This window comes from Lagenorhynchus albirostris, chromosome 3 (genome assembly GCF_949774975.1).
Source record: "Lagenorhynchus albirostris chromosome 3, mLagAlb1.1, whole genome shotgun sequence".
In the NCBI taxonomy this organism is placed as follows: domain Eukaryota; kingdom Metazoa; phylum Chordata; class Mammalia; order Artiodactyla; family Delphinidae; genus Lagenorhynchus; species Lagenorhynchus albirostris.
The window spans coordinates 66,577,336-66,603,238 of NC_083097.1; the positions used below are offsets into that span (position 1 = coordinate 66,577,336).

The following is a 25,903-nucleotide window of genomic DNA, read 5'->3' on the forward strand; positions in this document are numbered from 1 at the left end:
TATGTATTTCTAAAAGGAACAAAATTTTAACAAACTCCCTTTGAATTTTTTTTTTTAAAAAACTACCAGTAAAATAAAATTTAAAACAAACATCATAAGAAGCCATGAATAATTTTGAGAAAGTAAATCATTACAAAAAATTACTCATAATTTTAAGAACTCTGAGAAGAATCAAGAATTGTGCATAACCTGCAAGAGAAAATGGCTAGAAATTTGGTGGGACAGTAAATCTTTAAAGAAATAAGGGCCATTGGCTACATAGTGAGTGTGTGTATAGCTTGGGACCTAAGCAATTAGTTGTAACATGACCTTAAAATTTAGCAAATTAAAAATACTTAAATTCCTAATTTAAAGTTATCTTAAAAAGATGATGGCATGGCAATTTTGTTTTTGAAAGAAAGATGCTAAAAACTGATCACCATTTCAGATGCTTCAAATCAACAATTTTATAATAAGAGCCTGAAGTAGAAAGCATGTGGGCATAGGACAAATACGTGGCCAGCCAGTCCTAATTTTGCTCTTATTAAAAATGCCATTATGATTGATTGACTTTCTCTTTAAATTCACTATGATTGAAGACCACTCCATATATACATCATCAAGAAATGCTGTTAACACATGGACAGACAAGACAGTAACATTCTAGTGGCTTCTGTTATGCAGCACAAATAATAAGGAAAAAAAGAACTTAGCAGTGTTGCACAGGACGTCAATGTTTTGTACACATACCATACTTTCTTTTTCAGGACACAATTTAAAAACCCCAGTAATTCTGCGTCTAAGCCTTATAAAACAAATACTTGTAAAGCTTATAAATTAGATGTTGAGGACTTTCATGGAGGCAGTGTGAGCCTTAATTTGAGAGAATGGCAATGAAACCTCATTATCAATAACAAATCATTATGATAATTGCTTATTATTTTTTCAGGACCTTTGAAGCAAAATAGATAGAAATCAATTTTCACCCTGAAAATGGTTTTTGTCATTAGTAAACACTTCTCTTCTCACAAATGTCTATGCACTGTGCTTTCCTGAGAAACCACCACTAATTTCAAACCTCAATAAAATTCTAGTTTCACAGGAAGTGCAGAGATGAACAAAGAAATGATGAATATGCTTGGCCAAGTTATGCAGCACTATGTCAATATTTGCTAAAAAAAAAAAGACAAACAATTTTTCTATTATTTCCATAAGGCTATGGAAATACCATCAAAAAGATTTAAATTTTGTCTTTAATGTGATTTTGTTGTTAATTTTGCAAAATGGTAGTATTGAGGTCTTTATAAAGGAAATATTTGGAGATTACATAGTTATAGCTTCCTTCAAAAACAAAAGAATTGCAGATTCAATCTACTGATACTAAATATGCTCAATCTACTGATAATCATGTTTCATATATATGTGTATATATATGTGCGTGTGTATACATACACACACACACACACACACACAAACATGATACTTCTTTTAGGCAAGTAATAGGACAAAAGTCAATTGGGTAAAGTATGGACTTATTCAGGCAATATATAATATATAGAATAGCACTAAGAGAAAGATCACATAATCTCTGATTAGAAGTAAGATGAGAATTATAATTTCAGTTAGTATTGCATGTTACAGATTCTTCTTCAAATTCTGGTTATAAACTCTGACAGTGTTTGTCAGGCACAGGGAAATAATTAGGATAATATAGATTCATTACAGAAGGGAAAAAAAACTTATTGCTAACATTGCAGTATTCTTTTTATAAGAATAAGTTGAGTATTGATTATGAAAGCTCTAACAACTCTTGCTTTTATTTGATAACTATGAGATTTTTTTACCCTTGCTACCAAGAGTGCTACTTTCTTTGCCTAATATATTTCAACCAGTATGAAGAAGTCAGAAAACAATGCGAAAAGTAATTCACAGCTAATGTGATGTTGCTTAAGAAATTTAAATGATAAAAATCAAATTAAACCTTTGAAAAGGCAGGCTTAGACCTCCTTAAGAAGACAGCTAATGGCCTACCGTAATTTCATGAAAAATTCCATTCAGTTTCCGATAGACTTTGCAGAGTTCATTCCGTGGAGATACTTTTAGGGAAATAGGGAGGAGGGTTGTGGGCTGTGGGATCTCCTCACTCCTCCTCTGTGCAGCCCAGCAGCTCAGACCGCAGCGTGATCCTCCCATACCAGGACCAAGGAAGGATCCTTATGTGCCGTGCATAGATAGGAGGGTCGATGACGTTTTTTCTGTGGGTATCATTGTCAAAATTGCCCTGGAAAACCTAGTAAAGATGAACAGACTATCAATCATATGGCCTTTTTTGGGGGAATTATTTTTATTATTTTCTTGTTTGGATCATTTTTCTCATACGTGAGATCTGATAACTAATCATGTTATATTTTTCGAGACATAATGCAGCTTCTTTTTAATGATCATTTTTAAATTGACTAGCCAATGAATGTTTAAAGACTTAAATAAGTTGAAAATGTATTTCAACTGTCTGAGGCAGGAATACATAGATTTATCATTTTTATGGTTTTTTAATGCAACAGATATTTATTTTTTGCTTCTGTCACAGGCTGCTGTTGGTTAGCTTGCTGAAGGTTGTCTCTTCTAAGGAGTGATTCAGAGATCCAGGCTGTTGCAAATTACCACCAGTATCTGAAAAACGTGGCATCCACATTCACAAGGGGCAACGAGAGAGAAAGCTGTTAGATTACACAGGATGTTTGAAAAAACAGGTATGGAAGCAGCTTCAATCATTTCTGGATACATCTCATTGACCTTAACTAATTATATGACCTCAGCCCAACTGCAAAGGAGGCTGGGAAATGGAGAGGAGCATAACGGTCTCTATCACAATGTCTTTGGCTTACTTCTCACATAGAGAACAAAATTAACCCATTATCAAGAGAGACAACCACAATCAATGCTAGTAACTACTTTTTTCTTGCCTTGTCTATTAATTCCTGGATCCATACAATACTCAGTTCCTGGATCCATACAGTACTCTTGTGACCATTGTGACCTATAATATTCTGACATGTTGGCATCCCATGACTTCTTCATACTTCTTTTGTTTCAATGCTTTTCTGAGGTGTTTATGTCCATTTTTCTCCCAAGAGGCTTTTACAGTAAACTTTGAGAAGTGCTTGCTTTAGAAAAAAATAAAACAAAATCGGCAGTTGGCTGTTGGCACAGTGTGGAGTAGTGGCGCGTGGTCTGAATGACTGAGTTTTTCATATGTGCTTACTTTTGCTGTGAGCACTTGGACTGCACCTAGACCCAGACTAAAAGGTACACCATCTCCCCTCCTTCAAAGAATCATCATCCAAGGACCTACCAGAGACCACAAGAAAACATGGGGAGAAGCTATCAGCATACATTTGACAAAAATTGAAGTTAATAAGGATGGAGACAAGATGGCAGAGTAGAAGGATGTGAGCTCACCTCTTCTTATGAAAACACCAAAATCACAGCTAACTAAACAACAACTGACAAAAAACAAACAAACAAAAAACCTGCTGGAACCTACCAAAATGGATATTCTACATCCAAAGACAAAGAAGAAGCCACAATGTGAGGAGGCGCCTGTGAGAATCTGGTTTTGAAGGCCAGCAGGATTTGACTGCAGGAATTCCATAGGACTGGGAGAAACAGAAACTCCACTCTTGGAGGATGCACACAAGGTCTCGTGCACACAAGGACTCAGGGGAGAAAGGAGTGACCTCCAAAGAGACTGGGCCAGACCTACCTGCTAGTATTGGAGGGTCTCCTGTGGAGGCAGAGGGCGACTGTGGCTCATTGCCAGGACAAAGACACTGGCAGTGGCAACTCTGATGAGTACTCATTGTGTGAGCCCTCCTGGAGGCTGCCATTTCCTCCTCACACCTAGCCTTACCCAACAGCCTGTAGGCTCCAGTGCTGGGTCTCCTCAGGCCAAACAACCACCAGGGTGGAAACACAGCTCCACCCATCAGCAGACAGTTTGCTTAAAGTCTTCCTGAGCACAGCCCTGCCCACCCACCGGTGGTCAGGATCCAGTCCCTCACACCAGGAAGCCTGCACAAGCCTCTTAGCCTCATCCACCAGGGAGCAGAGAGCAGAAGCAAGAAGAATTACAACCTTGCAGCCTGCAGAATGGAAAATGCAATCAAAGGAAATTAGACAAAATGAGATGGCAGAGGGATATGTCCCAGATGAAGGAACAAGATAAAACCCCAGAAGAACAACTAAGTGAAATGCAGATAGGCAATCTACCCAAAAAAGAATTCAGAGAAATGATAGTAAAGATGATCCAAGATCTTGGAAAAAGAATGGAGGTACAGATAAAAAAGATGCAAGAAATGTTTAACAAAGACCTAGAAACAAACAGAGATGAATAATAGAATAACTGAAATGAAGAATATACTAGAAGGAATCAACAGCAGAATAACTGAAGCAGAAGAATGGATAAGTGAGCTGATAGACAGAATGGTGGAAATCACTGCTGCAGAACAGAATAAAGAAAAAAGAATGAAAAGAAATGAAACAGCCTGAGAGACCTCTGGGACAACATAAACACACCAACATTCACATTATAAGGGTCCTAGAAGGAGAAGAGAGAGAGAAAGGACCTGAGAAAATATTTGAAGAGATAATAGCTGTAAAATTCCCTGACATGGGAAAGGAAATAGTCACCCAAGTCCAGGAAGCACAGAGAGTCCCAGGCAGGCTACACCTAAGGAGGAACACACCGACACATAGTAATCAAATTGACAAAAATTAAAGACAAAGAAAAAAAATAATGAAAGCAGCAAGGGAAAAGCAACAGATAACACAAGAGAATTCTCATAAGGTAATCAGCTGATCTCTCAGCAAAAACTCTACAAGCTAGAAGGGAGTGGCACTATATATATAAAGTGAGGAAAGGGAAGAACCTACAACCAAGAATACTCTAACCAGCAGGGCTCTCATTCAGGTTCAACAGAGAAGTCAAAAGCTTTACAGACAAGCAAAGCTAAGATTTTTTAGCACCACCAGACCAGCTTTGCAACAAATGCTAAAGGAATTTCTCTAGGTGGAAAAGAAAAGGCCACAACTACAAATGAGAAAATTATAATGGAAAAGCTCAGAGGTAAAGGCAAACATACAGTAGAAGTAGGAAATCATCCACACACAAATATGATATCAAAGCCAGCAATCGTGAGGAAAGTACAAATGCAGGATACTGGAAGTGCACTTGAAATTAAAAGACCAGCAACTTAAAACAATCTTGTTTGTTTATATACAGACTGCCTTTATCAAAACCTCATGGTCACTGCAAACTGAAAATTCACAATAGGTACACACACACAAAAGAAAAATGAATCTAAACACAACACTAAAGTCAGTCATCAGATGACAAAGGAAGAGAACAAGCGAGGAAGGGAAGAAAAAAGACCTACAAAAAGAAATCTAAAACAATTGACCAAATGGCAGTAAGAACATACATATCAATAATTACCTTAAGCATAAACAGATCAAATGCTCCAACTAAAAGACATAGACTGGCTGAATGGATACAAAAGCAAGACCCATATATATGCTGTCTAAAAGAGACCCACTTCAGATCTAGGGACACATACAGACTGACAGGAGATGGAAAAAGGTATTCCATGCAAATGGCAATCAAACGAAAGATGGAGCAGCAATACTCGTATCAGACAAAATAGACTTTAAAATAAAGACTGTTACAAGCGACAAAGAAGGACACTACATAATGATCAAGGAATCCAAGGAGAAGATATAATAATTGTAAATACATGTGACCCAAACATAGGAGCACCTCAATATATTCAATATATAAGGCAAATGGTAAAATCTATAAAAGGAGATTTAACACCCCACTTTCATCAATGGACAGATCATCCAGATAGAAAAATCAATAAGGAAACAGAAGCCTTAAGTGACATATTAGAACAGATAGACTTAATTATAGGACATTCCATCTGAAAGCAGAATACACTTTCTTCTCAAATGTACATGGAACATTCTCCAGGATAGATCACATACTGAGAAACAAATAAAGCTTTGGTAAATTTAAGAAAATTGAAATCATATCAAGCATCTTTTCCAACTACAAAGCTATGAGATTAGAAATCAATTACAGGAAAAAAACACGAACACCTGGAGGTTAAATTTGGTAAAGTTACAGGATACAAAATTAATACACAGAAATCTGTTGTATTTCTGTACACTAACAATGAAAGATCAGAAACAAGAATTAAGGAAATAATACCATTTACCATTGCTTCAAAAAGAATAAAATACCTAGGAATAAACCTACCTAAGGAGGCAAGAGACCTGTATTCCAAAAACAGTAAGATGCTGATGAAAGAAACAGAAGATGACAGAAACAGATGGAAAGATATACCATGTTCTAGGATTGGAAGAATCAATATTGTGAATATGACTACACTACCCAAGGCAATCTATAGATTCACTGCAATCCCTATCAAATTCCTAATGGTATTTTTCACAGAACTAGAACAAAAAATTTAAAAATATGTATGGAAACATAAAAGACCCTGAATAGGCAAAGCAATTTTGAGAAAGAAAAACAGAGCTGGAGGAATGAGGCTCCCTAACTTCAGACTATACTACGAAGGTACAGTCATCAAAGCAATACGGTACTGGCATAAAAAACAGAAATATAGATCAATGGAATAGAATAGAAAGCCCAGAAATAAACCCATGCACCTATGGTCAATTAATCTATGACAAAGTAGGCAAGAATATACAGTGCAGTGGAGAAAAGACAGTCTCTTCAATAAATGGTGCTGGGATAAATGGACAGCTACAAGTAAAAAAATGAAATTAGAACATTCTTTAACACCATGCATAAAAATAAACTCAAAATGGATTAAGGACCTAAATGTAAGACTGGATACTATAGTACTCTTAGGGGAGAACCTAGGCAGAACACACTTTGACATAAATTGCAGCAGTATCTTTTTTAATCCATCTCCTAGCATAATGAAAATAAAAACAAAAATAAACAACTGGGACCTAATTAATTTTAAAAGCTTTTGCTCAGCAAAGGAAACCATAAACAGAATGAAAATACAACCCACAGAATGGGAAAAAATATTTGCAAATGCTGTGACAGAAAAGGGATTAATCTCCAAAATTTACAAAGAGCTCATGTAGCTCGATGTCAAAAAAACAATCTGAAGATGGCGGAAGAGTAAGACGCAGAGATCACCTTCCTCCCCACAGATACATCAGAAATACATCTACATGTGGAACAACTCCTACAGAACACCTACTGAATGCTGGCAGAAGACCTCAGACCTCCCAAAAGGCAAGAAAGTCCCCACATACCTGGGTAGGGCAAAAGAAAAAAAGAATAAACAGAGACAAAAGAATCGGGACGGAACCTGCACCAGTGGGAGGGAGCTGTGAAGGAGGAAAGGTTTCCACACACAAGGAAGCCCCTTCGCGGGCAGAGACTGCATGTGGCGGAGTAGGGAAGCTGAGGAGGAGAGCGCAGCAACAAGGGTGTGGAAGGCAAAGCGGAGAGATTCCCGCACAGAGGATCAGTGCCGACCGGCACTCACCAGCCCGAGAGGCTTGTCGGCTCACCCGCCAGGGCGGGCGTGGGTGGGAGCGCATGGAGAGGCATGGCAGCGTGAACACAGCCTGCAGGGGGTTAGTGCACCATGGCTAGCCGGGAAGGAGTCCAGGGAAAAGTCTAGACCTGCCGAAGAGGCAAGAGACTTTTTCTTACCTCTTTGTTTCCTGGTGCGCAAGGAGAGGGGATTAAGAGTCCTGCTTAAAGGAGCTCCAGAGATGGGCGCGAGCCGCGGCTAAAAGCGTGGACCCCAGAGACGGGCATGAGATGCTAAGGCTGCTACTGCCACCACCAAAAAGCCTATGTGCCAGCACAGGTCACTCTCCACACCCCCCTTCTGGGAAGCCTGTGCAGCCCGCCACTGCCAGGGTCCCGGAATCCAGGGACAACTTCCTAGAGAGAATGCACGGCACGCCTCAGGCTGATGCAATGTCCCACTGGCCTCTGCCACCGCAGGCTTGCCCTGCATCGTGCCCCTCCCTACCCCAGGCCTGAGTGAGCCAGAGCCCCCGAATCAGCGGCTCCTTTAACCCCGTCCTGTCTGAGCGAAGAACAGATGCCCTCCAGTGACCTACATGCAGAGGTGGGGCCAAATCCAAAGCTGAGCCCCAGGAGCTGTGCGAACAAAGAAGAGAAAGGGAAATCTCTCCCAGCAGCCTCAGGAGCAGCGGATTAAATCTCCACAATCAACTTGATGTACCCTGCATCTGTGGAATACCTGAATAGATAACAAATCATCCCAAATTGAGGAGGTGGACTTTGAGAGCAAGATTTATTGTATTTTCCCCTTTTCCTCTTTTTGTGAGTGTGTATGTGTATGCTTTTCTGTGAGATTCTGTCTGTATAGCTTTGCTTTCACCATTTGTCTCAGGGTTCTATCCGTCCTTTTTTTTTCTTAATAATTATTTTTTATTTTAATAACGTTATTTTATTTTATCTTACTTTATTTTCTTTTCTTTTATCCTCTTTTTCTTTCTACTTTTTCTCCCTTTTATTCTGTGCCATGTGGATGAAGCTCTTGGTGCTGCAGCCAGGAGTCAGTGCTGTGCCTCTGAGGTGGGAGAGCCAACTTCAGGACACTGGTCCACAAGAGACCTCCCAGCTCCACGTAATATCAAATGGCGAAAATCTCCCAGAGATCTCCATCTCAACACCAACACCCAGCTTCACTCAACGACCAGCAAGCTACAGTGCTGGACACCCTATGCCAAACAACTAGCAAGACAGTAACACAACCCCACCCATTAGCAGAGAGGCTGCCTAAAATCATAAGTCCACAGACACCCCAAAACACACCACCAGCTGTGGACCTGCCCACCAGAAAGACAAGATCCAGCCTAATCCACCAGAACACAGGCACTAGTCCCCTCCACCAGGAAGCCTACAAAACCCACTGAAACAACTTTAGCCACTAGGGACAGACACCAAAAACAACGGGAACTATGAACCTGCAGCCTGCAAAAAGATGCCAAACACAGTAATATAAGCAAAATGAGAAGACAGAAAAACACACAGCAGATGAAGGAACAAGGTAAAAACCCACCAGACCTAAGAAATGAAGAGGAAATAGGCAGTCTACCTGAAAAAGAATTCAGAATAATGATAGTAAAGGTGATCCAAAATCTTGGAAATAAAATAGACAAAATGCAAGAAACATTTAACAAGGACCTAGAAGAACTAAAGATGAAACAAGCAATGATGATCAACACGATAAATGAAATTAAAAATACTGTAGAAGGGATCAATAGCAGAAAAACTGAGGCAGAAGAACAGATAAGTGACCTGGAAGATAAACTAGTGGCAATAACTACTGCAGAGCAGAATAAAGAAAAAAGAAGAATGAAAAGAACTGAAGACAGTCTCAGAGACCTCTGGGACAACATTAAATGCACCAACATTCGAATTATAGGGGTTCCAGAAGAAGAAGAGAAAAAGAAAGGGACTGAGAAAATATTTGAAGAGATTATAGTTGAAAACTTCCCTAATATGGGAAAGGAAATAGTTAATCAAGTCCAGGAAGCACAGAGAGTCCCATACAGGATAAATCCAAGGAGAAACACGCCAAGACACATATTAATCAAACTGTCAAAAATTAAATACAAAGAAAACATATTAAAAGCAGCAAGGGAGAAACAACAAATAACACACAAGGGAATCCCCATAAGGTTAACAGCTGATCTTTCAGCAGAAACTCTGCAAGCCAGAAGGGACTGGCAGGACATATTTAAAGTGATGAAAGGGAAAAACCTACAACCAAGATTACTCTAGCCAGCAGGGAATCTCATTCAGATTTGATGGAGAAATTAAAGCCTTTACAAACAAGCAAAAGCTGAGAGAGTTCAGCACCACCAAACCAGCTTTACAACAAATGCTAAAGGATCTTCTCTAGGCAAGAAACACAAGAGAAGGAAAAGACCTATAATAACAAACCAAAACAATTAAGAAAATGGGAATAGGAACATACATATTGATAATTACCTTAAATGTAAATGGACTAAATGCTCCCACCAAAAGACACAGACTGGCTGAATGGATTCAAAAACAAGACCCATATATATGCTGTCTACAAGAGACCCACTTGAGACCTAGAGACACATACAGACTGAAAGTGAGGGGATGGAAAAAGATATTCCATGCAAATGGAAACCAAAAGAAAGCTGGAGTAGCAATTCTCATATCAGACAAAATAGACTTTAAAATAAAGAGACAAAGAAGGACACTACATAATGATCAAGGGATTGATCCAAGAAGAAGATATAACAATTGTAAATATTTATGAACCCAACAAAGGAGCACCTCAATACATAAGGCAAATACAAACAGTCATAAACTGGGAAATCGACAGTAACACATTCATAGTAGGGGACTTTAACACCCCACTTTCACCAATGGACAGATCATCCAAAATGAAAATAAATAAGGAAACACAAGCTTTAAATGATAGATTAAACAAGATGGACTTAATTGATATTTATAGGACATTCCATCCAAAAACAACAGAATACGCATTTTTCTCAAGTGCTCATGGAACATTCTCCAGGATACATCATATCTTGGGTCACAAATCAAGCCTTGGTAAATTTAAGAAAATTGAAATTGTATCAAGTATCTTTTCCACAACAATGCTATGAGACTAGATATCAATTACAGGAAAAGATCTATAAAAAAATACAAACACATGGAGGCTAAACAATTCACTACTTAGTAACGAAGTAGTCACTGAAGAAATCAAAGAGTAATCAAAAAATACCTAGAAACAAATGACAATGGAGACACGACGACCCAAAACTTATGGGATGCAGCAAAAGCAGTTCTAAGAGGGAAGTTTATAGCACTACAATCCTACCTTAAGAAACAGGAAACATCTTGAATAAACAAGCTAACCTTGCACCTAAAGCAATTAGAGAAATAATAAAAACACCCCAAAGTTAGCAGACAGAAAGAAATCATAAAGATCAGATCAGAAATAAATGAAAAATAAATGAAGGAAATGATAGCAAAGATCAATAAAACTAAAAGCTGGTTCTTTGAGAAGATAAACAAAATTGATAAACCATTAGCCAGACTCATCAAGAAAAAAAGGGAGAAGACTCAAATCAATAGAATTAGAAATGAAAAAGGAGAAGTAACAACTGACACTGCAGAAATACAAAAGATCATGAGAGATTACTACAAGCAACTCTATGCCAATAAAATGGACAACCTGGAAGAAATGGACAAATTCTTAGTAATGCACAACCTGCTAAGACTGAATCAGGAAGAAATAGAAAATATGAACAGACCAATCACAAGCACTGAAATTGAAACTATGATTAAAAATTAAAAATCTTCCAACAAACAAAAGCCCAGGACCAGATGGCTTCACAGGCGAATTCTACCAAACATTTAGAGAAGAGCTAACACCTATCCTTCTCAAACTCTTCCAAAATATAGCAGAGGGAGGAACACTCGCCAACTCATTCTACGAGGCCACCATCACCCTGATACCAAAACCAGACAAGGATGTCACGAAGAAAGAAAACTACATGCCAATTATCACTGATGCACATAGATGCAGAAATCCTCAACAAAATACTAGCAAACAGAAAGCAACAGCACATTAAAAGGATCATACACCATGATCAAGTGGGGTTTATCCCAGGAATGCAAGGATTCTTCAATATACGCAAATCAATCAATGTGATACACCATATTAACAAAGTGAAGGAGAAAAGCCATATGGTCATCTCAATAGAAGCAGAGAAAGCTTTTGACAAAATTCAACACCCATTTATGATAAAAACCCTCCAGAAAGTAGGCATAGAGGGAACTTTCCTCAACATAATAAAGGCCATATATGACAAACCCACAGCCAACATCATCCTCAATGGTGAAAAACTGAAAGCATTTCCACTAAGATCAGGAACAAGACAAGGTTGCCCACTCTCACCACTCTTATACAACATAATTTTGGAAGTTTTAGCAACAGCAATCTGAGAAGAAAAGGAAATAAAAGGAATCCAAATCAGAAAAGAAGTAAAGCTGTCACTGTTTACAGATGACATGATACTATACATAGAGAATCCTAAAGATTCTACCAGAAAACTACTAGAGCTAATCAATAAATTTGGTAAAGTAGCAGGATACAAAATTAATGCACAGAAATCTCTGGCATTCCTATACACTAATGATGAAAAATCTGAAAGTGAAGTGAAGAAAACACTCCCATTTACCATTGCAACAAAAAGAATAAAATATCTAGGAATAAACCTACCTAAGGAGACAAAAGACCTGTATGCAGAAAATTATAAGATATTGATAAAAGAAATTAAAGATGATACAAATAGATGGAGAGATATACCATGTTCTTGGATTGGAAGAATCAACATTGTGAAAATGACTATACTACCCAAAGCAATCTACAGATTCAATGCAATCCCTATCAAACTACCACTGGCATTTTTCACAGAACTAGAACAAAAATTTTCATAATTTGTATGGAAACACAAAAGACCCCATATAGCCAAAGCAATCTGGAGAATGAAAAATGGAGCTGGAGGAAACAGGCTCCCTGACTTCAGACCATACTACAAAGCTACAGTAATCAAGACAGTATGGTACTGGCACAAAAACAGAAATATAGATCAATGGAACAGGATAGAAAGCCCAGTGATAAACCCACACACATCTGGTCACCTTATCTTTGATAAAGGAGGCAGGAATGTACAGTGGAGAAAGAACAGCCTCTTCAATAAGTGGTGCTGGGAAAACTGGACAGCTACATGTAAAAGTATGAGATTAGATCACTCCCTAACACCATACACAAAAATAAGCTCAAAATGGATTAAAGACCTAAATGTAAGGCCAGAAACTATCAAACTCTTAGAAGAAAACATAGGCAGAACACTCTATGACATAAATCACATCAAGATCCTTTTTCTCCCACCTCCTAGAGAAATGGAAATAAAAGCAAAAATAAACAAATGGGACCTAATGAAACTTCAAAGCTTTTGCACAGCAAAGGAAACCATAAACAAGACGAAAAGACAACCCTCTGAATGAGGGAAAATATTTGCAAATGAAGCAACTGACAAAGGATTTATCTCCAAAATTTACAAGCAGCTCATGCAGCTCAATAACAAAACAACAAATAACCCAATCCAAAAATGGGCAGAAGACCTAAATAGACATTTCTCCAAAGAAGATATACAGACTGCCAACAAACACATGAAAGAATGCTCAACATCATTAATCATTAGAGAAATGCAAATCAAAACTACAATGAGATATCATCTCACACCAGTCAGAATGGCCATCATCAAAAAATCTACAAACAATAAATGCTGGAGAGGTTGTGGAGAAAAGGGAACACTCTTGCACTGCTGGTGGGAATGTGAATTGGTACAGCCACTATGGAGAACAGTATGGAGGCTCCTTAAAAAACTCCAAATACAACTACCATATAATCCCACAATCCCACTACTGGGCATATACCCTGAGAAAACCATAATTCAAAAAGGGTCGAGTACCAAAATGTTCATTGCAGCTCTATTTACAATAGCCAGGTGATGGAAACAACCTAAGTGTCCATCATCAGATGAATGGATAAAGAAGATGTGGCACATATATACAATGGAATATTACTCAGCCATAGAAAGAAATGGAGTTATTTGTAGTGAGGTGGATGGACCTAGAGTCTGTCATACAGAGTGAAGTAAGTCAGAAAGAGAAAGACAAATACAGTATGCTAACACATATATATGGAATCTAAGGAAAAAAAATGTCATGAAGATCCTAGGGGTAAGACAGGAATAAAGACACAGACCTACTGGAGAATGGACTTGAGGATATGGGTAGGGGGAAGGGTGAGCTGTGACAGGGCGAGAGAGAGGCATGGACATATATACACTACCAAACATAAAATAGATAGCTAGTGGGAAACAGCCACATAGCACAGGGAGATCAGCTCGGTGCTTTGTGACCACCTAGAGGAGTGGGATAGGGAGCGTGGGAGGGAGGGAGACGCAAGAGGGAAGAGATATGGGAACATATGTATATGTATAACTGATTCACTTTTTTATAAAGCAGAAAGTAACACATCATTGTAAAGCAATTATACGCCAATAAATATGTAACAACAACAACAACAACAACAAACAACCTATTCAAAAAATGGGCAGAAGGCTTAAACAGACATTTCTCCAAAGAAGGCATACAGGTGACCAAGAGGCACATGAAAAGATGCTCAACATCACTAATTATTAGAGAAATGCCAATCAAATCTACAATGAGATATCACCTCACACCAGTCACAATGGCCATCATCAATGTCTGCAAACAATAAATGCTGGAGAGGGTGTGGAGAAAAGGGAACCCTCCTACACTGCTGGTGGGAATGTAAACTGTCACAGCCACTACAGAGAACAGTATGTAGGTTCCTTAGAAAAACTAAAAATAGAGCTACCAAGTGATCCAGCAATCTCACTCCTGGGCTTATATCCAGAGAAAACCATGGTTTGAAAGGATACATGCACCCCAATATTCACTGCAGCACTGTTTACAATCACCACAACATGGAAGCAACCTAAATGTCCATTGACAAGGAATGGAACAAGAAGCTGTGGTACATGTATACAATGGAATATTACTTAGCTATGGAAAAGAATGAAATAATGCCATTTGCAGCAACGTAGATGGACCTGGAGATTATCATAGTAAGTGAAGTAAGTCAGACAGAGAAAGACAGATATCATATGATATTACTTATATATTACTTATATATGGAATCTAAAATAAAATGTTACAAATGAATTTATTTACAACACACAGACTCACAGACTTATAGAATGAACTTACTTATGGTTACCAGGGGGAAGGGATAAATTGGGAGTTTGGGATTGACATACACACATGGCTATATTTTAAATAGATAATCAACAAGGACCTACTGTATAGCACTGGCAACTTTGCTCATTATTCTGTAATAACCTAAATGGGAAAAGAACTTGAAGAAGAATAAATACATGTATATGTGTAACTAAATCACTTTGCTGTACACCTGAAACTAACACAACATTGTATACTCCAATATAAAGTTAAAAAACTGAAGCTAGTAAATGTAGGCATATAAGGTATGGTAAAAAGGAAGAAAAAAAAAAAGAAACAAAACCAGAACACTGGGATCCTGATAGGAATGGCATTAAATTTTAAATTACTTTGAGAGAAATTAATATATTTATAATATTTAAACTTGAACATTTTACCATTTTTAGCCTATAGATTCTAAACATTTATTATTCATTCCATTTTATATTTATATTTTTTCTTTGTTCAGCTAGTATAGTGAAAATTTCTTCAAAGTTTTCTCTTTTAACTTTATGAGGCATCTTACAATTGGAAGATAATTTTTAGCTTGCTTGAGATCGAAACATGCCTACATAGTCAAAGAGAAACCTGAAAATTAAATTCCCCAAAGGGGAAAAAAGAAAAGAAACTCCATTATCTCATGACAGAATATTTAACCCTTATCATTGAACATTCTGAAATTAAGGGGAATGTTTTAAAAATGGCCTTCTTCAGTTGGTTCAGTCTCACATGATCACAAAAGGTCCCCTGGAAAGACAAAAATAAAGATATTCTTCTCTAAAGCTCTAGAGAGTAAGAGAGTATGACACATTAACAGACACAACAGACAAGAATGCGTTAATCTTTCTGCTGGTTCCATGGAAAGATTATGAGCCATTGAGGGTGAATGCAAAGTGCCATCCCCATCTTGTGGGGGAATAATTTTTCAACTTGACACAAAATATATCTCAAAGGCTGTTTCTGAATAAATATTTGAAGAAGGGAATACTGAACTGTGCCAAGTCTAGAATTCATCATCCTGGCATAACTGAATCTATGTTCTTTTAATACGAATTTTACCGTCAGCAATGTTCTGGCTTGCACTGACCAAAAAGGAACTAGTTTTGGACTGAAATGTGTTAGTAAATAACAATGTCTCTGTTAGCAAAAGCTCACATGTATAGGATATACCATGCAAACACTCACCAAAAATCTTGAGAGATGTTGTCATTGCAACAGCAGAAAATAAGAGAGTACATTGTATGGTTTCCAGACAATCTCTCTGACGTATGGGTTCAAATGCTTCACTGAGACTGGTGTTAACAACTTAATAGAGAATCTAAAATCCAATTTCATAGCCCGGCTAGAGAACTTAATGTATATGTTTGGCATAATAGAGTTTAAATTCATTAACTTTCATTGCAAACCTGCAACAGTTCAAAATATAGTGTTTTACCATTTTTGGGGAAGGAAATACAGGAAGAAATAATTTTCTTTTAAATCACTGGTCTTCAGCACAAGTTTCAATACGGAACTATCAATCCCCAAAGCAGTAGTTGAATTATTAGTTATACCTATCTCTTTACACATAATGGAGAATACACAGAGGGAAAGAACAGCAGCTCTGAAACTACATACAGCTATGACATTTCTGATTTAATGTGTGAAAGTTATAGATATTTGAGTGCTCATTAAAAAAATTAAATGAAGTTTCATAAAACAGGATAATTAAAAAACCAAAACTACCCATAGAAGAACAGCCTAAATCTGTATTGGAATCAACCAAACTAGGCTCTAAAAGTACTAAAACTATACTTTCATTTTTGGAGGTCTCTCAGTGATGATACAGCAGAGAACACAAGGCACACATCTGCAAATTCTAGCATGACATCTTGTGCTTGCTGTGCAAACATGTGGCACATGTGCTGTTTCTTGTCTTCAACACTAGGAAGATCCTGCTAAAGTATGCTATTTCAATGCTTTACCTGGCAAAGGAATGCAAACTCAGTATTTTTAGTTAACTTTATATAAAATCTATAAAAATTCTGGAAAAGTGCTTTCACATACACATTTTAGAGATTTAAGCACCTAGATTGAATTCAAAGTCTGAAAAGACTGATGGAGAACATTAAATCTCCATATAGAAGGAAAAACAGTGAACCTGAGAAAGAGTTGGGGAGTTTTTAGAAAGAGTATACCCCTGTTTACAATAGCAAAGACATGGAAGCAACCTAAATGTCCACTGACAGAGGAATGGATAAAGAAGATGTGGTACATGTATACAATGGAATAGTACTCAGCCATAAAAAGAATGAAATAATGCCATTTGCATCAACATGGATGGACCTGGTGATTATCATACTAAGAGAAGTAAGTCAGAGAAAGACAAATATCATATGATATCGCTTATATGCAGAATCTAAAAAAAAAAGATATAAATGAACTTATTTACAAAACAGAAACAGACTCACAGACATAGGAAACAAACTTATGGTTACCAAAGGGGAAAGGAGGGGGGAAGAGGGATAAATTAGGCATTTTGTATTAACATATACATACTACTATATATAAAATAGATAACCAACAAGGACCTACCATATAGCAGAAGAAACTATACTCAATATCTTGTAATAATCTATAAGGGAAAAGAATCTGAAAAGAAGTTTTATATATATGTATGACTGAATCACTTTGCTGTACACCAGAAACTAATGCAACATTATAACTCAACTATATTTCAATTAAAAAAAAAAGTATGCATAAGTTTCAGTTTTAGGAGGAGGCTTAGCTAATTGGCTGGTAACAAGTTTGCTGAGATACTCAAACATGATATGCTTAGGAGTCTCTCAGGTTTTTCCCAACACATGGGACCTGGACAAAAAGGAACTCAAGGTACTTTGGAGAGGCTTCTATAGTTACAAACCAGGAGAAAAGAGAGAATAATGAAACTGCTTCAATGTGATTGAGATCTTGGATTTGGTTTTCTTATGTCAACTCTCCTGTGATACTAGATAAAATTCAAATCAGATTGTAGTGAGGATTCAGATATCAACACAGAGAGACTATCAGATAAAATAAAACAATTAAACGTTGCTAGAAGCAATATTTTTTGTTAGATGAAGCTCGTCATTCTTTGGTAGGGACAATGGTCTGTTCAGGCCAGAGTAGCCATCATCAGTAGCAAGCTCCCAAGCATCACGGAGGAAGTCAAGGTTATCCTCCATGACTCAGTCAGCGGGCTGGGGCACATCCCCCGTTCTTTTAGCAGTCATGTGCTATGACTCTGCCTTTCACTGAGAAAGTGAAAGTACTGAGAAATCCTTCGGGGATTTCTTGCACATATTACTTATTTACTAAGTCATCAGGTTTGTAAAGATGTACTTCTTTCTAATATTTGTCTTAAACTTAACTCATTAAAAATTTTTAAAAATTTAATTTATTTATTTTTGGCTGCATTGGGTCTTCGTTGCTGCATGCGGGCTTTCTCTAGTTGTGGCGAGAAGGGGTTACTATTCATTGTGGTGCACGGGCTTCTCATTGTGGTGGTTTCTCTTGTAGCGGAGTACGGGCTCTAGGCACGTGGGCTCAGTAGTTGTGGCTTGCAGGCTCTAGAGTACAGGCTCAGTAGTTGTGGCACACAGGCTTTGTTGCTCCGTGGCATGTGGAATCTTTCTGGACCAGGGCTCGAACCCGTGTCCCCTGAATTGGCAGGCGGATTCTTAACCACCATGCCACCAGGGAAGCCCCTCATTAAAAATTTTAAAGAGATTCACATTGTTCTAACCTTTTGGATTTTATGTTCACATCATCCAAATAGCCAAGTGGTTTTAAGCATTTTTTTATAGTCTCCCTGAGCTCTTCAAGGCTAACAGGTCATTATTTTAGCAAGGTCTCAGGTGACATCACTTTATCCCTGTGGCCTTCTGGTTGTCCCCTTCTAGATTTCATTATTTCTCTCCTGATATGTAGAGACTAGAACCATATTTGGGATTCCAGATATTGTGGAAATAAAAGGGTTGAATCAAGCTATCTCAAGTTTCCTCTATTACTTGCATTTGCATTGTTAATGGTGTCAAACATAGCACTGGCTTTATTGAGTATACCTGTACACAGACCTGAGGTCCTTAACAGAGAAAGGACAGAGATAAAAACCCATTTCCCTAGGGCAACATGTGTGTGTGTACTGGGAGGGGGTGCAAAAGCTAAGAATTCTTTACTTAGCGTATATAATTTCAATTATTTGTCCTTTCATCCAGAGTGCATATAAAGAAGTTCGAAAAAAAAGTCTTTTCTAGCTCTCATTCGTGAAACACTTTTTATGGAATTCTGTCCATACAATGGAAGAATCTGAGACTTGGAAGAGAAGGCATAGATCTGCTAGTGCTAACTTCCCTCTCTAACATTTCTGACATGGAACTTTCAGCTTATCTGTGGCAAGCCTCAGTATAACAAAGCAGGTATGTATTTAGACACTTTGAAATTCTGCCTTCTTATTAGGCTGAAATATGCCTCTTTCTAACGTCCATCTATCAATCTAGAGCTTTATTCTCAACAAGCATAGAAGTCTAGCTATCAAAAGAAAAACACCACTGACATATTTAACAATAACACAAACCTTTCAAACTCAAATTCAACGCTTTAGGTTAATCATTCACGGCTCCTTAAGAAAGTCCACAAGTTAGGTGATTTTCAGACTTATCTTGATTTCATTCCATTGGATACCCACTGGTTTAACTGTGGTTCTATTAAAGTGTGGTATTTGCTTGGACATAGTACCTAGTTATTATACCAATGGCTCAAAAAATAAAGCATACCTTTGCTGTAGATACAATGCTTCTATCAAAACAGTCTAAGATTTAAAACTATTATATTACATTTTGGGTCATGGTGGATTGATTTATGGTCAAATAAACTCTGAATTTTTTCATAACATTTTTCTAAAGCCAGAATTTCCCAAATTTCTTGCTTGTAAAATGGATTTATAGGGCATGTAGAAATTTACATTTATCCCAAATTCATGTAATTGAATTCATGGCATTTTAAAATTAGCAATTCCTAGTTAAAATTATGATCTATTTTAAAAATAGTAGAAATTTGGTAGATATTAGGATTTCATAAAGTAACCATTTATATATTATGTGAGCATGAAATCTGATTTTTGTGGGTGACATAAAGAACTTATACTTACTAGTTTATGGTTCTGCATCATAAAACTCATTTTTATATACTTCAACATTATTTGAAGTTTTTGGACTGTTAAAAATTTCAGAGTTACAACCTGAATCAATGTGCTGATTTAAAGTCTTATGAAAAATTTCACAGAATTAATATGCACAAATGACGTTAAACATATATTTATCCATATGAATAGTGTTTATAAGAGGCTTCATTTGCTTCTGATGCTATGACTAGATTACTAATATGCTTTAGGCTAAGCTGCATTTTAAGTTATATCCTGCTTTGCCTTATATTGGAGCATTCCAAAAATCAAAACTTTTCATTAAAAAAGCAAAATAAAATTTGTTTTAAAATGTATAGAAAATCGCTTTTTAAAAGTTTCAGTGAGCGGTGTAAATCTGCATCACGTTTAAAAAAATCTTATTGGAAGTTTTGCACTTTGTGAAACTTCTGTTAGTGACTGGATATAAAAAGTTTGAACAAAGTTTGATTCTTTTATCTGACATAGACTCTAGCTATTATTCAGTGAATTCAATTTTCTAGGAAAATTTACCAGTACCCTGAAACCATTTCATGATTGAATGGCTGGTATATCATTCTTGATGGTTTTCTCTGCGATCAATTCCACTAAACCAATGAAAATCTGTAACAAAATTAGCCTAAATATAAGTACATTCTTTCAGATGTAATAAGGAAACAAGAAACAAGTATCCAGGTAAATTCCAATATTCTAGGAAACGTTCCTTGGAAAATAGTGTATATTGAGAATCACTTTCTAAGAAGTACACCAAAGCGGGGGAAAAGGCTTTTGTTGGAAAGAGCAGATTGTTAACAAGAGTCTACATTGATTATCAGTCTGCAGAAGAATAAGCTGGGGGATGAGTCCTCACGATAGTACATCCCAACAGTGCTGCAGCAAAAATCCTCATTGGCAGAAAGGAATAGGAAGCTGTCAAAATGTCTTCTAACCCAAAGCATCTTGAATAAAACGATTGCCCTCCAAAAGTGCAGATGAGGTAAGGCCATAGCCAACAGAAACAGTTTGTCAGCAGGCAAATATTCTGTGTAGTTCAGGATTGTTGAATCTAGTATAGTCACAGTGTTTGCACATACACATCATTCCAGTAAGGGTTGTACAGTTCATACAACTTTGTGTAATATAAGTGTGCAGTGAAAGATTAACTTTATCCAAGGTGGCGGGGTGGGGGGTGGGGGTTTAATCTTTGCCCTCAACTCCTGGGATGATAATCTCTATAAATCCTTGGAAAATCCTGCATGATAAGAGTGTCTTTGTGTACATGGGGGTCTTGGGTCACACAAGATAGCCCATGATAACAAAGTGATGTATGGTGGGGGCTATAAGCCACCCTGACCCACTGGAGGGCTGGAGACTAAACTTAGCCTTGCAGGTGGTCAACCATGTCTATATGATTAAGCGTCAATAAAAACTCTGACCATCAAGGCTGAGGTGAGCTTCCCTGGTTGGCGATACATGATTGCTGAGAGGAGTTACCACTGTCCAAGCCTCCACCGAGAGAGCAACTGAAAGCTCATGTTTGGAATTCTCCCGGATTTTGCCCCAAATGCCTCTTCTCTTGGCTGACTTTTATCTGTATCCTTTCACTGCCATAAACTTAACTACGAATATAATAGCTTTAAGTGAATTCGGTGAGTCTGTATAGTGAATTATCACATCGGAGGTGGTCCTGGAGATCTCGCAACTCTCAACTGATGTCAGGAGCGAGGGTGGATTGGAAACTCGCAACTTTGCACTGAGTAATTGATGTTGAAATGTTATAGGTTCCACAGGGCTTTTTGATATTTGCAACATTCGTTTGTCTGAAAGAATTGTGTCCAACACTTCCTCTACATCATATGCCAGGCCTGCGACAGATACTCAGGCTTCAAAATTAATTGTGAACTTTTTTTTCTGATTCTTTGAATAAATCCTGACATAACAAGCTATTAAAATGTATTTATCGTGGTCCTGCGTACACTTTCTAAATCCTCCACTCTTAGTTTCTACTCTCTATTTTACTCACTTTTCTTAATTTCTAGATGATATTTAATTCTTATGGACATAATATTATAAATACAGCAAACAACTGCATTTCTTTAATATTGTTTCTCCAAAGGTTTATACGTTCTTTGGAGAACATTACTTTGGCCTTCTATGGGGATTAATTTGAAATCCCCTGAGAAACTACAGTCCAGTTTTCTGAAAGCTACAGAGCATGGTGACATATATAATTCTGTACCATATTTCATACTGGCTACTAATTTTTATCTCTTTCAAAATATTGTTTTGTTCCATAAGCCCTTTTAAAAATCTGGTTTGAGATTTCTTTGCTTCCTAAAGTCCTCAATGAAATTATGTGAGGCTTTCAAACTGCCTAACTAAAGAATTGACTTTAAAGGTCCAATTATAGAACACTTTTGTTTGATATGGGGGAAGTGAAAAGAAAAACGTGGGGACAAGTTCCATGTCTTTCTTCCACCAGTGCATGAATCATTTTAAACCATTAAAATGAATATATGCATTCTCTGAGAAAATTATTTCCACCCCATGGTTGCTCTCAGGAGATTTCCTGTGGCTCTGAAGCTTGCTCTCTTTTGTAATTATGTTCTAGTAGGTCTTTGGCTTCAAGGAATGCTACATTCCACTGAACCAATCCTGCTTTGCTTCATGCTCCTGGTATATGTAGTTCTCTGATTATATCCCAAGAAATTATTTACTAAACCACTTAGAATTTGATGTTCACTTAGAATGCTTGCTGCATTATTTGCCATCTATTGTTCTTTCTGTTAGGCATTTTTTTCAAAATGCACCAATGTGAGATTCTAATAATAATTGCCTCAAAATGCAAGTATGTTGTCTTTTTTTCCCCTACCCTGGCAGTAAAGGGCCTTTTATTGCTTTTCAAATTGTTATACATTCTCCTTCACTTTTCTGTAATTGATGTGAATGCTGGTTGGCTGATATTTAATTCTTGATTGGGAAAGAGAGCTGTGATATCTTTCTAAAATTCCTTGTTTCCTGCGTACTCTGGGGGTTGCAAGTGTTGGGAAAGAAGAGGAAATGGCACAACTTTGGGAGTATTTTTGAGAACATTTAACTGCTGGCCTGTCATAGATGCACTCAAATGACCCAAATTGGCATGAGATTAAGGGATGTAACACTCCACTGTACCATCAACCTCTCTATAACTGACAAGCAAGCATAGGTTATCCTGTGATTCCCTAGTCCTCTATGAGAATGACAAGTTGAGCTAAAGAACTGCTTAGAAAATAAACAAATGGGACCTAACCAAATTCAAAAGCTTTTGCACAGCAAAGGAAACCATAAACAAAATGAAAAGACAACCTATGGAATGGGAGCAAATATTTGCAAGTGATGCCATCAACAAGGGATTAATTTTCAAAATATACAAACAGCTCATACAGCTCAATATCAAAAACCCCCCAAACAACCCAATAAAAAATGGGCAGAAGACCTATATTTAGGACATTTCTCCAAAGAAGACATACAGATGGCCAACAGGCACATGAAAAGATGCTCAACATTGCTATTTATTAGAGAAAACAAATCAAAACTACAATGAGGTACCACCTCACATCGGTCAGAATGGCCATCACCAAAAGTCTACAAACAATGGTTGAGAGTATGGAGAAAAGGCAACACTCCTATGCTGTTGGTGGGAATATAAATTAGTGCAGCCACTATGGAGGACAGTACGGAGGTTCCTTAAAAAACTAAAAATACAGCTGCCATATGACCCATCAATCCCACTCCTGGGCATATATCCAGACAAAACTCTAATTCAAAAAGATACATGCACCTCAATGTTCATAGCAGCGCTATTTACAATAGCCAAGACATGGAAGCAACCTAAATGTCCATCAACAGAGGAATGGATAAAAAAGATGTGATGTATATATACAATGGAATATTAGCCATAAAAAAGAATGAAATAATGCCATTCACAGCAACATGGATGGATCTAGAGATTATCATACTAAGTGAAGTAAGTCACACAGAGAAAGGCAAATATCATATGATATCACTTATATGTGGAATCTAAAAAACTGATACAAATGAACTTAGTTACAAAACAGAAACAGACTCACAGACATAGAAAACAAATTGATGGTTACCAAAGGAGGGAGGTGGGGGAGGGATAAATTAGGAGTTTGTGTACACACTACTATATACAAAATAGATAACCAACAAGATCCTACTGTATACCACAGGGAGCCATACTCAATATCTTGTAATTAACTATAATGGAAAAGAAAAAGGAGCTGCTAAGATTCAACCCAACCAGAGGAGAGGGGGAAGGGGACTGGGGACCGAGTTCCACCTCCATTCCTTCTGTGGTTTTCTAGCATAACCTTTGCACCAAGTAGCTGGAGACCTGGCAGCTTGAAAAGAGCCAGAAGAACTCCTCTGAGAAATTCATATGACTTTTGTTAATAGGTCTTGACCCTGGAAAAAGCCCCAGAGAAAAATCAAAGCAAAAGTTTCAAACTCTGTCGACTGGTATCTTCCTTCCCTGCAACTTGCTGGTATTTTGTATGCTCACTCTAAAAGTCAGTAGGTAGGACACACTACCATATTTAAATTCTTTTATGATGAAAGTCTCCTTAAGTAACAAGAATATCCTAGGAAATATATCACATAGGATGATTGCCTATAAAGATTTATGAAACATAAAATATGCCATTCTAAACTGTGGCTATATATTTAAACTATCTGCTTTCTAGCCACTCAGATCTTGACTGCCATAAGAAGTATTTCCACAGAATAAATAGAACTGGAAAAAAATCTCTGCTTTTCAAAGATATCTCCAGAGGTATTACCAAGAGCAGTCAGAGAGTAAGGCCATCTAATTTTTTTTATTCTAACATCAGAAATGTGGAAATGTCTTTCCCTTTTTCTATAAAAGTACAGAACATTCTCCTTCTCTATTGAAGCTCAATGCTCATCTTTCAGAATTTCCTAAATCATACCAGGCATTTTGCATTTTATCAGAACAATATGTGGTGTGACTTTAACCCCTTTATAGTAGCCATCTAAATGACGTGGCAGTAGAGAAACTGGTATCTGATAATTTCCACCCCGCATTAGGAACCTCTTCATCACTGTGTCTCTTTGAAAAACTTCACCCTATCTTGGTCAGAAATGACTTAGTACAGAGCTGTATGTATGAGCACAGCAGTGATTTAAGCATTCAGCCACGTGTCTTCTAAGATAAAATGGTACAGAGGGGAAACTCAGAGCCGAAGCAGTGTGTGTGTGTGTGTGTGTGTGTGTGTGTGTGTGTGTGTGTGTGTGTGTGTGTGTGTGTGTGTGTGTGTGTGTGTGTGTGTGTGTGTGTGTGTAAGGCATTTTCCTTTCTCCTCTTCCCTGTGCATTCAGGAGACCAGCTGATCCAGCTGGGAAATTGGGGAGATCTTTAATGGAGATAGGGCTGTAAGATATAAGGTATGGGATATACATATACTGAAACAATTCACTGTTCATCTGAAATTCTAATTAACAGGTGTCCTATATTTTATTTGCTAAATCTGGCAACCCTATGTGAAGAGCACAGGGAATCCTGGCCCTGAGCTGAGCAGGTGCAAACTCTGCTTTGGTCTGAGCTGAATCCTGAGTCTTGTTGTCTCAATGAGCTAAGGGTATACTGATTATTAAAATACACTTGATATCAGGAGGGAAAAGTCAACTTTGCTGTTACTTATAGATATTGATGAACTACCAAAAAGAAGAAGAAGAAAAAAATACAATATTGTATGTAAGGGCTTCCCTGGTGGTGCAGT

At 37.5% G+C, this 25,903-nt stretch overlaps 1 protein-coding gene across 2 annotated transcripts in view; it reads right to left on the reverse strand.

Annotated features, from left to right (window-relative positions):
• Positions 1-210: 210 nt before the first annotated feature.
• The window catches only part of EDIL3 (EGF like repeats and discoidin domains 3), a 431,555-nt gene continuing 405,862 nt past the window's right edge, over positions 211-25,903 (reverse strand). Inside the window, exons 10-11 of one of the 2 annotated variants that reach the window (XR_009539865.1) lie at positions 2,011-2,269; positions 211-1,151 (exon numbers count right to left, since the gene is read on the reverse strand). Coding sequence is in view for 1 of the 2 variants with exons in the window: in XM_060146146.1 (XP_060002129.1) it covers positions 2,120-2,269 (150 nt within the window). In the remaining variant the exon portion in view is untranslated. Of the gene's footprint in view, positions 1,152-1,927; positions 2,270-25,903 lie in introns of those variants that run through there. The other variant, XM_060146146.1, reaches the window with a different exon arrangement.